Source organism: Primulina eburnea, chromosome 11 (assembly GCF_022965805.1).
Source record: "Primulina eburnea isolate SZY01 chromosome 11, ASM2296580v1, whole genome shotgun sequence".
Lineage (NCBI taxonomy): Eukaryota > Viridiplantae > Streptophyta > Magnoliopsida > Lamiales > Gesneriaceae > Primulina > Primulina eburnea.
Genome location: NC_133111.1, coordinates 33,856,058 through 33,869,948, shown reverse-complemented (window position 1 = coordinate 33,869,948; position 13,891 = coordinate 33,856,058). Strand labels below are relative to the sequence as shown.

The following is a 13,891-nucleotide window of genomic DNA, read 5'->3' as shown; positions in this document are numbered from 1 at the left end:
ATGAGTGGACATGCAAGAGGAAGAGATGGTCTCAGTTATACCATGTTGGATGCTAAAAACTATATTCGATCCAAAAGACAAAGAAATATGGTATATGGGGAATTTGGTTGTCTGATGCGATATTTTAAACAAAAATTATCTAAAAATCCATCATTTTACCATGCTAATCAGATGGATGTGGAGGAACAGATAAATAATTTTTTTTGGGCCGATGCAAGAATGATAATTGACTATGAGTACTTTGGTTATGTTGTGTCACTCGATACCACATATTGTACGAACCGTGCACACCGACCACTTGCTATCTTCTCAGGTTTCAATCATCATAGAGGAGCGGTGATTTTTGGTACAACACTTTTGTATGATGAGACTGCAGCATCATTTAAATGGTTGTTTGATACATTTTTAGAAGCACACAAGCAAAAAAGACCTCTCACTATCTTCACAGACCAAGATCAAGCTATGGCAAAGGCTTTGAAGGAGGTGATGCCTGAGATATTCCATAGATTGTGCACATGTCACTTAATGCAAAATGGCATCAAGAACTTGGGAAACTTGATGAAGGATGGTTCTCATTTCTTAACTGATTTTAAGAGGTGCATGTATGATATTGATGATGAGACCCAGTTTGAGGAGGCATGGATTGTCCTACTAGCACAATATAATATTCATGAAAGCACATGGCTACAATCCACTTACAGTATAAAAGAGAAATGGGCAGCTTGTTACACGAAGAAGGCTTTTACGCTTGGTATGAGGAGCACACAACTTAGTGAGAGCATCAATTCTGATATCAAGATTTGTATGAAGCCCGACTTAGACATAATGCAATTTTTTAAGAATTTCGAACAGGTCTTACAGAACAAATGATACAATGATCTAAGGTCTGAATTTGAGGCACGCCAAAAATTACCGAGATTAAAGATAGAGAGTTCTCCTATGTTGCGTCAACTTTCAGAGATTTATACCCCCACGATCTTTAATTTATTTCAAATGGAGTTTGTTTTGTTTGTAACTACTTACATAAAATATAAAAATGAAACCCAACCATTATTTGAATATGTTGTTGGGAAAATCGATGAGGATGGAGAATGGAGAGTGGCATTTAATCCTAGAACCAAGATGATTTCATGTACTTGCCAAAAATTTGAGATGACTGGTTTATTGTGTTGTCATGCTGTGAAAGTATATGATGTCATGGATGTCAAAATACTTCCAGAGCATTATATCTTGAATAGGTGGACGAGAAAAGCTAGGAGTGGAGTGGTACACGATTATATGGGCAACAAAGTCAAAGAAGATCCTAAGCTAGAAAGTACGGAACGATATAGAAAACTTTGTATGATGCTCGTAAGCCTGGCGACCGAGGCATCCGTCCAACCATCAACTTTTTCTCTGGTGCATAATTCGGTGTGTGATCTAACCAAACAGGTCATGGAAATGCGTCTGACAGAAGTGAGCCAAGACAACAATGGTTGTTCCAGGACATCATCAATAGAACCTTCCATGGTACAAGCAAAAGGATTCAAGAAAAGAATTGGTGTGAAAAAATCGAAACGATTGAAGAGTTGGGTAGAACTTCAATCAAAACGAAGAAAAACAAATCCGAAATTCAAGGTAAATATATTTATTACTATTGACAGTTTATGGAAACAAAATTGCCTAAATTATTTTTCTTACAATCATTGAAGGACAATGGAAATCATGATGAATTGCCTATATCTTATTCAGTACCGTCGGTACCTCATGCATATGTTCAAGCAGCTGGGAGTCAATTCAATTTCACCGAATTATTTATGGTATGAACTTGAATGATATATATAATTTTTTTGGTGTGTCAAAATTGTAAGCAAAAAAAATTTCATTCTTATAAGGTGAAAATGTTTATTATGATATGTATTCTTGTTTAATGTAGGCACTACTTGACCATCTCCAATATTCTCTTGAAACCATGGATTTCAATGAAGATATATCTAAAACATATTCTTGAATTGTTGTCTTTCTTTTTGAAGATATAATACAATTATTTGAATTTATTAATGCTCAAAATGTATGAGTAATTTTTTTGTCTATAAACTATGCAAAATTGTTTTATCAGAGATTCAGAATACTTTTTCATTTGTCAATTTAGTTGCTTTGCTTCAATTTTTCTTTTGTAGTAATTACCATTATTGTGTAACTATCTTAAATATTGTTTTGCTTAAGTGGGATCTCACTTAAGAAAATAGCAGATGATCCTCATATTTTTTATAGGTTTTACATTTCTCGAATAAATGACGTCGTGATTTATGGTTAAGAATTTTATATGCCACTAAATAAAAATGTTTTCCTTATACTTATTAAAATAATTTCACGATGTTCATGAAAGTGTATCTTTCCAAATGCATCTCTTTATTGAAAATATTAGTAGAACGAGTCCTAATATTTATTGTTTTAATTTGATATTTAGAATTTTTTTGGTGTGTAAAAATTTTAAGTTAACAAGTATGAATTTTTTTTTAACAAGTAAATATTTTTTAAGGTCAGAGTATAATTTTTTTCGTTATATGGAAAATTTGTTAACAAGTAAAAATATTATTACTAATATAATAATATCTAATTTTAAAATCATTGACTAACTTAATAGAAATAGATTTAATATATATATAATTAAAATTTTATATTTTAATTAAAATTTTCGTTTAGTTTAATTTCTTATGTAAAGTTGTTTTGCAAGCTAAAAAAAATTAAAAAATTATAAAAGACAAAAAAAGAAAGGAAAAGAAAACATAATAACACAGCATACCACAGTACACTTTGAAACCAAAAAAAAAAAACAGATGCTCCGTCGTTTGATAACACAGTACATAGTGCTGTTGGACAATGCACAGCATAGGATCTTCTCCCATTGGGGTATATGTCATAATTTTCTAATTTAAATACTATTTGAGAAATATTTTAATGATATTTTTAAATGCATGGACCCAATCATACGTTCCAAAAATAATCTGATCAATTTTATTGATCCATACCATTTGATTTATTTTTTGATCATCATCATTTTTTGATAAAATATCTTCTTCTTCTTCTTCCTCAGAAGTAGAATCTTTGTCCCAAGTATTATTATTAATACTAAGGCATAGTTTGGTACATATGATAGGATAAACATGTGATATATAATATAAGGATAAGTTGAGGATAAATAAGATGTAGGATATGATATTTAATGTTTGGTATGATTTTAATAAGAGTGATTAAATTTATATATTAGATTGTAATGACAAAATTAACCTTATCATAATAAATTTTATAATTTCAAAGTTGTTGCTTGAGTTCATATTTTTTATCCGTTAAGGTGCCGATAGTGCTTGCATGATTTATTTATTTTTACCTAATTTTATATATTATAAAATATGATAATTGAGCTCTTGATTTTGTGAGTCAAGTCAACTATCAATTTTTAAGGTTAATCGAGTGATACTAATAATTTTATAGAGATTTATAAAAATTATTTATATAATTATCTCGAATTCATTTATATAATTATCATATTTTATAATATATAAAAATAAATAAAAATATTTATTTGATTTTAATTTCTACCTACTAGCATAGATTTATAAAAATCATTTATAAATTGAGGGTAATTAAGTCATTTGTAGTGTATTTTATCATTAGACTAAAATTATCACACCAAATAGAAGTGACAATTTATCATTCTAAAATATTATTTATCAAAGGCCCATGATATTATCATGAGCTTTTTAAAAATGTAGCAAACATGGGATAGGGAGGATTATTTATCAATCCCTCCCTTATCCCATGTACCAAACTATGCCTTAAGAGTATTTACTCTTTCTTTTAAATATTTTATCTCAGATTTTATCTGATCTATTTCTCCTTTTAATTCAGAAATAGTAGGCTCTCTTTCTTTTTGTTTAGCCTTTTCTAATATTTTATTATAAGAATATAATTCATGTTCTTGTACAGTATTTTGTACAAGTTTAGTCGGCTTGTGATTTGCCATATTTAAATTATGCGCGTGTTATACAGAATCTAAATATATTTAATAGATTAAATTTTCATTTTAATTTAATGATTGAATTTGAATTTAAATTTTTTTTGAATAAATTATTGTTGGAATTCATATTTGAAAATGAATAGATCGGATCAAATTTGAACTTATATATATAACCCAATCATACGTTCCAAAAATATTTTTATTCGTTGATTAACAAATTTTTTTAGTATTTTATTTGTTTATCGTTAGACTTATTCAAGAAAAAAAAATAACATATTTTTTATATTAAATATTTTATGCGCATGTTATACAGAATCTAAATATATTTAATAGATTAAATTTTCATTTTAATTTAATGATTGAGTTTGAATTTAAATTTTTTTTTGAATAAATTATTGTTGGAATTCATATTTGAAAATGAATAAATCGGATCAAATTTGAACTTATATATATAACCAAAGATGTTTGATTTTTTTCCATTTTATATTAACATGTTATTTAAATTTTTTATTTTCAGATATCTATTTATAAAATTACATATAGTACTTTCAAAACTTTCAGATATAGCCGATACATCTTCAAGTTTTGTTTGGGTGTGTTTTACTGGTTCCATTCTTTCTTATTTATAGATAAAATTTTCGGGACCAGTTGTCTTGCCTTTATTCATTGGATTCCCTTTTTAAATTAGGTATTCAATGTTCCTTGTCATTTTCCACCCATTATTGGTGGTCCTTGAATTCCACTCACATGATTTTTCACATGCTGGTCCTTCTTTTCTTGGTGGGATGCTCACATGTTCCTTTTAACTTTGTCGAGGAATCTTTGGCTTTCGATTTCCTCGAGGAAAACGTGAATGTGGTCCATCCCCACTTGTGCTCGTGTCGGTAAATTGTTTCCGATCAGATCTCGGTTTGAATCCTTTACCGAATTCAGGTTCCTTCTGGTTTTGGCATTCAAGGCAGACGTTTTCTGACCATCTTCCTATGTGTACCATGTTACAGAATTTTCGGCGAGTTTCTTTACTGGCCGGCAGCTTGCTGTTCCACAAAAGATTTCTCTTTTTCTCGAATAAATCTTCTGCAAAACTTGTTGTTTTTCCTGTCATGGTATTTAACAGGAATGCTCCGTTCACTGAATGATTATAAAATTTGAACGAAAACTTGACTTTATCCATCTCAGTGAGACAGACCCATAGACCCCAAGCTCTTTTGGTAGAAATATCATCTTAGTAATTGAAGCAACCAGGGGTGTTTCGTCTGTCGGAGGATCCTTGATAAATTTTTGGACATTTGTATCCGGCCTCCTTAGCTTGATGAAATGAAAGGCTTCATGAGAACCTTTTCATACTGGTTCTGGTGCTGCGCTAAAGAAGTATAGCTCCAGAACATCTCCTCTGGACAAATAATCATTATTTGTCCAAGTCTCTTGAACAGCTTCCTGGATCCACTTTGGTAGACCTGAAATTTCTGGAAAGCTGGGTGATGTAGTATAAACTGAGGCAAGAGCCCCGAATTCATATCATGCCTTGACCTCCTTTGGATATGAATTTGGTTTCAGGAAAATGGTTTAATCCATATCCTGGGATATTTTCCTGAAACATCAACCCTGTTTGTAGCTGGGTTAATGCCAATACGTGTTTTCAATTTCTCCCAATTCTGGTGATAAACCTGAAATGGAGAAATTACACCTTCATTAGTATCAACCTTAGTTTTGCCTTTGTCAATACGAAGCCTAAGGTTGATCTCTCCCTCTTCAATCCCCGAGGTGAAGGGTTGACTTGAAAACTCAAGATAAGGATCAGGAGTCTCAATTTTTGTTTTAGCCGACTCATCTGGTGATGATCCCGACTTAACACTTGTGCAAGGGGTATTTGAATCCCCCGCTACAGGTATAGAGTCATGTACTCGAAAACTATCCATTTGGGAAACCAATGGCTTCTCAATGCCTTGGAGGATAGGCCTTTGCATTACAGACCATAACTGAGTATATGCCTGTAAACAACCTGTAATTCGATCAGAGACAATTCTCTTATCAGCTTGTTGTAGCCTTCCCGCAACTTCTGCGTTAACGGCCAACTTGTTGAACTCGGTTTGAAGCATTTTAAGGTGTTCCCTTAAATGCCTCTGCATCTTGATAATAGCATCAATGTCAATGCTGTCCATCTCTTGTTAAAAAATCTGCAAGAATATTTTCATGAGATTTTATTATCACAATATCAAAAATATAATTCTGACATAGTGCTTGCCATCGTAATAATCTAGCCTTCTCAGGTTTAGACTCAATTCTATTCCTTAAAAAAGCTTTAACTTGTGTGTTATCAACTTTCAAAGTGAATTTCTTTGCAAGTAGAAATAATGGCCATTTTTCAAAAGCCCTATTTACTGCATAAAATTCATTTTCGTTGATATGCCATCTTATGGCTTCTGCATCCGAGAATAATCCACTACAATATCTGCATGGTTGTTCTCCATCTGGTGTGAGCTTAGTAAGAACTGCTGCCCAACAATGATCACTGGCATCGGTATATAATACCAAATCATCTTCGTCTTGAGGAATAGCCATTTTTGGAAGATTTTTACAAACCTTCTTTAAATGGATAAGTCCTTCTGTGTGTTCTTTTGTCCTTATAAATCTTGCATCTTTTTTCAATAATGGACTGAACACCTTCCTGTGTTTTGCTAGATTTTTGATAAACATCCCAGCAAAATTAACAACTCCTAAAAAACTTTGAAGTTGTTTCTTGTCTTTGAGATTTTCTTGAAAATTTTGCACTTTTTCAACTATGTGGTCTTGCAGAATTATTCCTGACTCATCAATTTCATTTCCGAGGAATTCAATCTTTCTTGTAGCAATGATTGCTTTCTTTTCAGATAAAACCAGTCCTTCTTTCTGGCAAACATTAGAGAAAATCTCCAAATGCTTAACATGTTCATTCATATCTTTAGATGCTATTAAAACATCGTCGATGTAAACAAACATAAACTTAAAATAATCTTTAAAAAGATTATCCATCTTTCTTTGGATTATTTGGGGTGAATTAGCCAATCCCATTGGTAATACTTCCCAAATATAATGTCCTTGAGGTGTGGAGAAAGCTGTGAATTTCTTGCTTTCTTCCTGCATCCGAATCTGGTAGAATCCAGACTTGCAATCAAATTTAGAGAATATCTTGGCATTGCGTATGCAACTAATTAGATGTTCTCTGCTTGGTATAAAATACCCATCAAACTCCAGAATCTTATTAATTTCTTGATAATTAATAACTAATCTGGGTTTACCTCGTTTAATTTCACCATGATTTCTTACCAGAAAACCCGGACTGCTATATGGTGACATACCTGCTTTGATCAAACCAAGGTCCAAATGTTCCTTGATTATAATCTGCATATCCCTTTGTCAATGATGTTCATTGGGATGGGTTTGCAACGGACAAATTCATACTCTTTGCCTTCCTTGATCTTAAGGCAAGCCCTAAGTTGATTTCTGTCCCACCATGCCAAGAGATCTTCATTGTAATTTTCTTTGATCCTTTTCTTGACATCTTCCAATGATACCTTAGATTCGAACTCTACTTCATTTGTTTGTAAAGTTATCTTAAGGCATTCTATATCTTCTGGTTGGAGTGTTTTATCTGCTCTCAACTGGAGCATTATTTCTCCAAACTGTCTTGAATCCTTCATTTTTGGATTCAGAAGTTTTCCTGAATCACCACGCTTGCTGCGAAACTGGATTGGCAATTTTCTATAAAATGCCTCTCTAAGTCTCTGGATTATGATTCTGTGATCACATGGTGTTGTGAACACTAATCTTCTAGTCTGATTTTCTTGTGTATATGACTTGAACATTTGTAGGAAATTATTTCCTAACAATATGTCAGCTCCTGTATCATGATAATAAATTGGTGGTGTCTTTACCTTATACCAAGGTGTTTGTCCAGCACCGCCAATCGTGATTTCAGTCATCTTAGTCCCTTTACATAGGATTAAGATTCTTTTGGAAAAATCTCTTCCAGCAATCTTGGGTAATTCTTTTTCCAAATTATTTGGAAAAACTCCTCGTTTTGCTGTACATATTCCAGCACCTGAATCAATATATGCAGCAAAATATTCTGCCTTATATTGTTCATACAACATTGCTACTGGAATGTATATGGAGAATGGACTTGTGGTCATTGGATTTTCCACATTTTATCTTCTGCCATAAACTCCATTCCATACTCTAGACGTTTCCAAGGTTTGTGTTCCTCGAGAAACTCTAGTCCAAGAATCAGTCGATCTGATTATTTCCCTGGAATTCCTTGAATGTGAACCTCCAATTCTCCGATATTAATCAGTCCTTGGTAAGTTCCTATCATCGGTTGTTCTAAATAGTATATTGAATTACAAGGAAATTGATTCATTTGTTTTTTAATATCAAATACTATTTCTACTTTCTTCCAACCTTCTGGGCATCTAAGTTTTCCTATTGTAGAAAAACTCTTTGGCTCTTGTTGGGTTTCTATGACAGGCATTTTTCCCGACCTGTAACTTGTTATTCTATCTCCCTGAAAAGATAGTCTTCTTGATTCCAATCTAAGGCTTTGATTCCTTTGTAGAATCGGTTTGTCTTGTATTTGGATATCTGTTTCCTGTATTAATGGAAACTCTACTCGTTCTGGATAAACTACATGAGCAACTTTTCCGAATATTTCAGGGATTTCAATAAACTCATTTCTAATAAACAGTTCAGAATGATGTGTATTAGATAGAGCATATGAAATTTGATAGGTAATAGAATATGGCCTATTACTTTCTTTCATCAGCCTTTTTTCTTTGAAGTTCTGATGCAATGTCAAGGCTCGGCTGAAATCTCGATCTGCCAGGTTGTAGGCTATCCTTGGATAGATTACTCCTACAATCTTTCCCGCACCGATATTTCCTGAGATTGTTCCCAGTACTGAATCTTGTAGATTCCCCATTCTTTTATCACATATAGCAATATCAATAGGTGAATCTATTCCCTCTTTGAAAGTAGCTTTTATCATAATCTGGATTTCTCCGATATGAATCGAGGACATGGTCCTTGCTACTTCTATCTTGAGTTTTTGTAATTCCTCCTTAATTTCTTCGGAAGGAATTAACTGCATCTCCATTCTATTTCCTGTAAGTTCCATTGGGATTGCCATTTCCCTTCTAGAAACTTTATAGATTAGATGATGCTTTCTGTTTCTTAGGCCAAGACTTCCTAAGAACTTTTCTACTTGTCCTGCAGAGAAACCTTGATATCTCTGTAGACTCGGATTTTCTCTCATGATTCTTTGAACCATATTATGAGATATGGTTGTCTGGCTGAAAAATCCAGACAGATCTTCAGGTGTTTCGTGTCGAAACACCTCGTTTTCAGTCAGATTCCGATTCTTTTCTATCAGATTCTTCCTGACTTAAAACTTCTTCTTCTTCATATATACTTTCATCTGAGGCGATGTCCTCAAATCGGTATACTTGAATAAGATCTTGGTAGTAAACTGATTCTTCAATATTTGGGGTAGGATCAAAGCGTTTAATACCTCTTTTTTCATTTTCTGGACAGTTGGTCGAGATATGACCTCTTGCTCCACATGTCCAGCAATTGCAATCCTTGAAACTTTCATTGGCTCGAGTATGAGCTCTTCTGAAAGTTTTCTTCGTAGGTGTTCTTCCCGTGCTTCGAGATGTACTCGATGTTTGGGATGATATCCTACTCCTGGATGGTCCGCTTCTTTGTCCAGATTTATAAGATCTGGCTTTCTGTCTAGACCATATAGTTCTTGGTTTCAAAGAACTTCTTCCACTTCCTGCATAAGGATGAGTCCTAAAACTCTTCCTCTTATGCTTCTGTGGTTTACTTCCAATAATTGTTGGAAGATCATTTTCCTTACAACACAAAGGATTTCTTTTGTTGATACCCCTTAGTCGTTTGTAATTCTTTTGTAATGCTGCCATGTGACACCATTCTGTCAATTTTCCTTTAAGGAAAGAGGCTCTTCTTGCCAGCGTATCTGGATTACCTGGTACGTATTCCCTTATGAGCATTTCTCTCCAAGGGCTTGGCATTTTTGCGAAGAAAAGCTGCATAGCTATATCTTCTTCGACTCCTGAATTCCATCTATATTTGGTGAATAACATGATGTATTCATCCACCAAACATATGTCATGTAATTCAAGACTATACAGAGCTTGAGTGTATTTCTTCTTCTTCTCTGTATCTTGACTGTTGAAATAGTCAACCCCTATAAAATGTGCTTTAAATAGGGTAGCCATTTTTCCAGCGATCTCACTAAGAGATTCACCAGCTAGGACTGACTCCTTCATGTCTAATGAAGTCATGTCCCATGCAATTTTCACTGATCCCATAATACTCATTTCCAAAAGTTTAATGAATCTTTCTTTGTTGAGATCGAGTATTCCTGCTGCAATTCTCATAGCAGATGTCCAATCGTCTATGAGATCTTCTCTGTTTTTGAAGTCTAATACATCAAGGTTAAGCATAACCCCGTAAAGATGTATAGGATCCAAAACAGTTTTTCCATAGGGTGTTTGGTGCAACGGAATTTGATTTCTCCTTGCCCTTGTCCCTGCTGGGTGTGATCCTCCACCAGTATGGAAATCAGATTGAGATTCTCCCATGTTTACATTTTGAGATCCCACACTTTCCCTAGGTGGCTCTTGAGAAGATGATCAGTTTATAGCAGGTGGTGTTTCACCTATTGCTGTGTTCATCTTTAGATCTACTACTTTGAGATTTGCGAAAGATTCCACAAGCTCTTGTAGATCCTCTAAACCAATCCTTTCTAAAGTTGTCATCAGCTAAATTTCTTTTCTGAGACAGACTTGATTAGATTGATCATTTTTTCTTCTTCAGTAAAAGGTTTTGACACCACTCTGGCCTTCCCTTGTTGATGTAACAAAGGTTCAGTACCAAAAGATGGTGGTAACCAACCTCCTGAAGCTCGTCTACTGGAACTGGGTTGTTGTTCCAGTTTCTGGATTCTTGTTTGAATATCCTTTAATATTCCAAGAATATCTTCCTGGGTTTCAATGATTTTCTCAACTCGTTGTGGTACAAAATATAGCATATTGCCATAATTTTGTACTGTCTTCTGAATTTCTCTAAGATCTGAAGAGAGCTTAGAGGAATCTGAAACTATCTCCAGAAACTTATTATTTTGAATCATAAGTTTACCTGAGATTTTACCTGAGGGTGTGTAGCTTCCCTTTCTGTTTCTGATATCTAACAATAGTTAGATGCACTTGTTTATATTCTAAAATATTGGAATATTCCTTGTAAATTAGTTTTCTCGAACCGAAGTTCGGATTCATAATTTTTTTCAAAATTCTCCTTCTCATACAATTAATTACTAGTAATAATAAAATTTGTGTTTGAAATAAATCAACCTAAAGCTCTGATACCATTTTCGGAGGCACGAGGATCAATTAAATTAAAATAGAGAATAAGGGCAATTTTGGCAATATGAAACAAAGTTTCTCTTTCCATGTACTAAAACAAAAATCCTTTTATAAAAGGTACTGAATCTCAATTAACCCTTCATTTAATGACAAAAACTTGTGTGAGACGATCCGGGTCATATTTTATGAGACGAGTCTCTTATTTGGATCATCCATAAAAAAATATTAATTTTTATGCTAAGAGTATTATTTTTTATTGTGAATATCGGTAGATTGACCCGTCTCACAAATAAAAATTCGTAAGATCGTCTCACAAGAGACCTACTTCCATTTAATTATGCTGACCAATTTGGTTTTGCATTTGAAAATGAGTGTCTAAAGTAAGGCAAAGTCATATTCGATTCACGCTCCACATCTTCGTTTTTTCTAATTAATTATTGTAATTTGTACTTAAGAGACATTGACTTTCAATTGAACTTATTAAACATTTTTATTATCATATTTAATGCTTATCGAGATTATTAGGGATTATTTATCAGTCTCCAAATTAGTTTAATTAATTGTACCATATCTCCCATGCATATTAACATATTACTTACCTTACACACGCGTTGCATGCTTGTATAATATTTTTTTATAATTTATTTGGTTTATATTTAAATATAGATCAAAATATAATTATAAAAAATAGTGATGGACTATATATACTGTAATTTTGATATGTTAATTAAAAAATAAATAGATGTAAGAAAGTAATAAAAAAAATATTCAAGTAAGAATTTAATCTACAACTTGATGTCTAAAAAACAAAGACTTTATCCGCTGAATCACATGTTTGCTTGCACTAAAGTTTTAACATTTTAATAATATATATAATTATAAAACAGACAATAACACCAAAACTTATTTATTCTAAGTGTATCAAACTTTATAATATAATATAGATAGTAATAGTTAAATTGAAAAACAAATTAATTTTCTGCCCAAAACGGAATAAAAATCCAACTGTCCAAAAAAATTAAATTACAGATATAGACGACAAACTAACCGTGAAAATGAAGTTGTAACCTCGTTTGAGCACATCTCTAAGAAAAGACGTTCTTCTCCACATCATCTTGATAAAATCCTCAGACATGTAAAGCTTTTCTCCCACAAAATCGACACCCTCAGTTTCGAGCTTGTAACAATGGAGTCTGAGGAATCGACACCTTTCGTACGAGGTTTGATCCATCGCCACGATCAACAGATGTTCGGTTAAATTCCTCGTGTTTTCGCCCATCCAAAACCCGTCGAGAAACAAGTCGAGCATCGGCTTGTCTCCTTCTACATATGCTTTATTTATAATGGTGATGATCAAAGTCTTGCTCCTAGCTAGTTGAAGTTGATGATAAGGTCCTTTCCAGCTCGTCTTTATCGACTAATATGTTACCCTGACATATATCGCTCAAAATTAAATAAAGTAAATTTATTTATTACAAATTTAATTACATTTCAAACTATTTATCATATCTTTCTCACGCTGTTCCAAATATAAAATACAGTGAAACGAATTAAAAATTTAAATGAAATTATGCTAAAAATTGCAGAAAAAATATTATAGAGTAGAAGAATTTCCTCATATATTTTTTTTGTCTGAATATTCGATCCCTAAGTCCCACACTAATTTACAGTCACGACTCAAATTCGAGATTTTGATGTTCGATAAACAAGAAGTAGATCGCGCAAACCCTAGAGATATAAAAAAAAAACTTACCATTTTCGAGTCCGCTGTAAATTTCTGCTGTGGCTTCTCCAGCATCAACAGATGCTCGTTGTTGCTGACACGGGAGAAGAAAACGTAAGATAAACCAATAATCAAATGTAAATAAATGTCGTAATCGAGTCGATTGATCTTCGTGTTCTCCATTCTGTATATGATGGATTTCGATCTGAATTTGGCCTAGGAATGTTTTCATGCTTAGAGGGTTTTAATTTCTTCTTCCTGATCTCGGGATCCAGGTTATCAAATAGAAATATTCTGAATATTATGAATTTCATTATGTATATAATTTTTTCCACACAGTACTTTTTATATTAATCTTGAAGTCAACCGTTGTCTGTGATTTTATATTCATCTTTGGAACAGAAAATTACATTCAATATTTCTCTCTCCATAGTATTTTCCGAGATCTATATTTTTTTTGGTGAAATTGCTTTTTTGATACTGTATATATATATTTTTTTGCGATTTTGGTTATCTATGTTATCAAATTTAAGTTTTAGTTATGTATCTTCTTATTTTTTCTTCAATTTGAGTCATTTTTTTATTAGACGTGCTCATATGACGTTATACAAATCGGTACCACATCAGCGTCACATGAGCGGCTCGTCGGAAAACAAATAAAATTGTCAAAAAAAAAAGACAGCGAGTAAAACTGAAAATCGACAATATAAAAAAACAAAAGTATACAAAAAACTAACATAAATG

The 13,891-nt window shown here is 32.8% G+C and overlaps 1 protein-coding gene across 1 annotated transcript; it reads left to right on the top strand.

Moving 5' to 3' along the window:
* LOC140805551 (protein FAR1-RELATED SEQUENCE 5-like) lies at window positions 1–870 on the top strand. Its single transcript, XM_073161816.1, has one exon. The coding sequence runs from the start codon at window positions 1–3 to the stop codon at window positions 868–870; it is 870 nt and encodes a 289-aa protein (XP_073017917.1).
* Window positions 871–13,891: the final 13,021 nt, after the last annotated feature.

Excerpts from the sequence above, each read along its gene's own strand:
- LOC140805551 (XM_073161816.1), top strand. The coding sequence starts at position 1 with ATGAGTGGACATGCAAGAGGAAGAGATGGTCTCAGTTATACCATGTTG.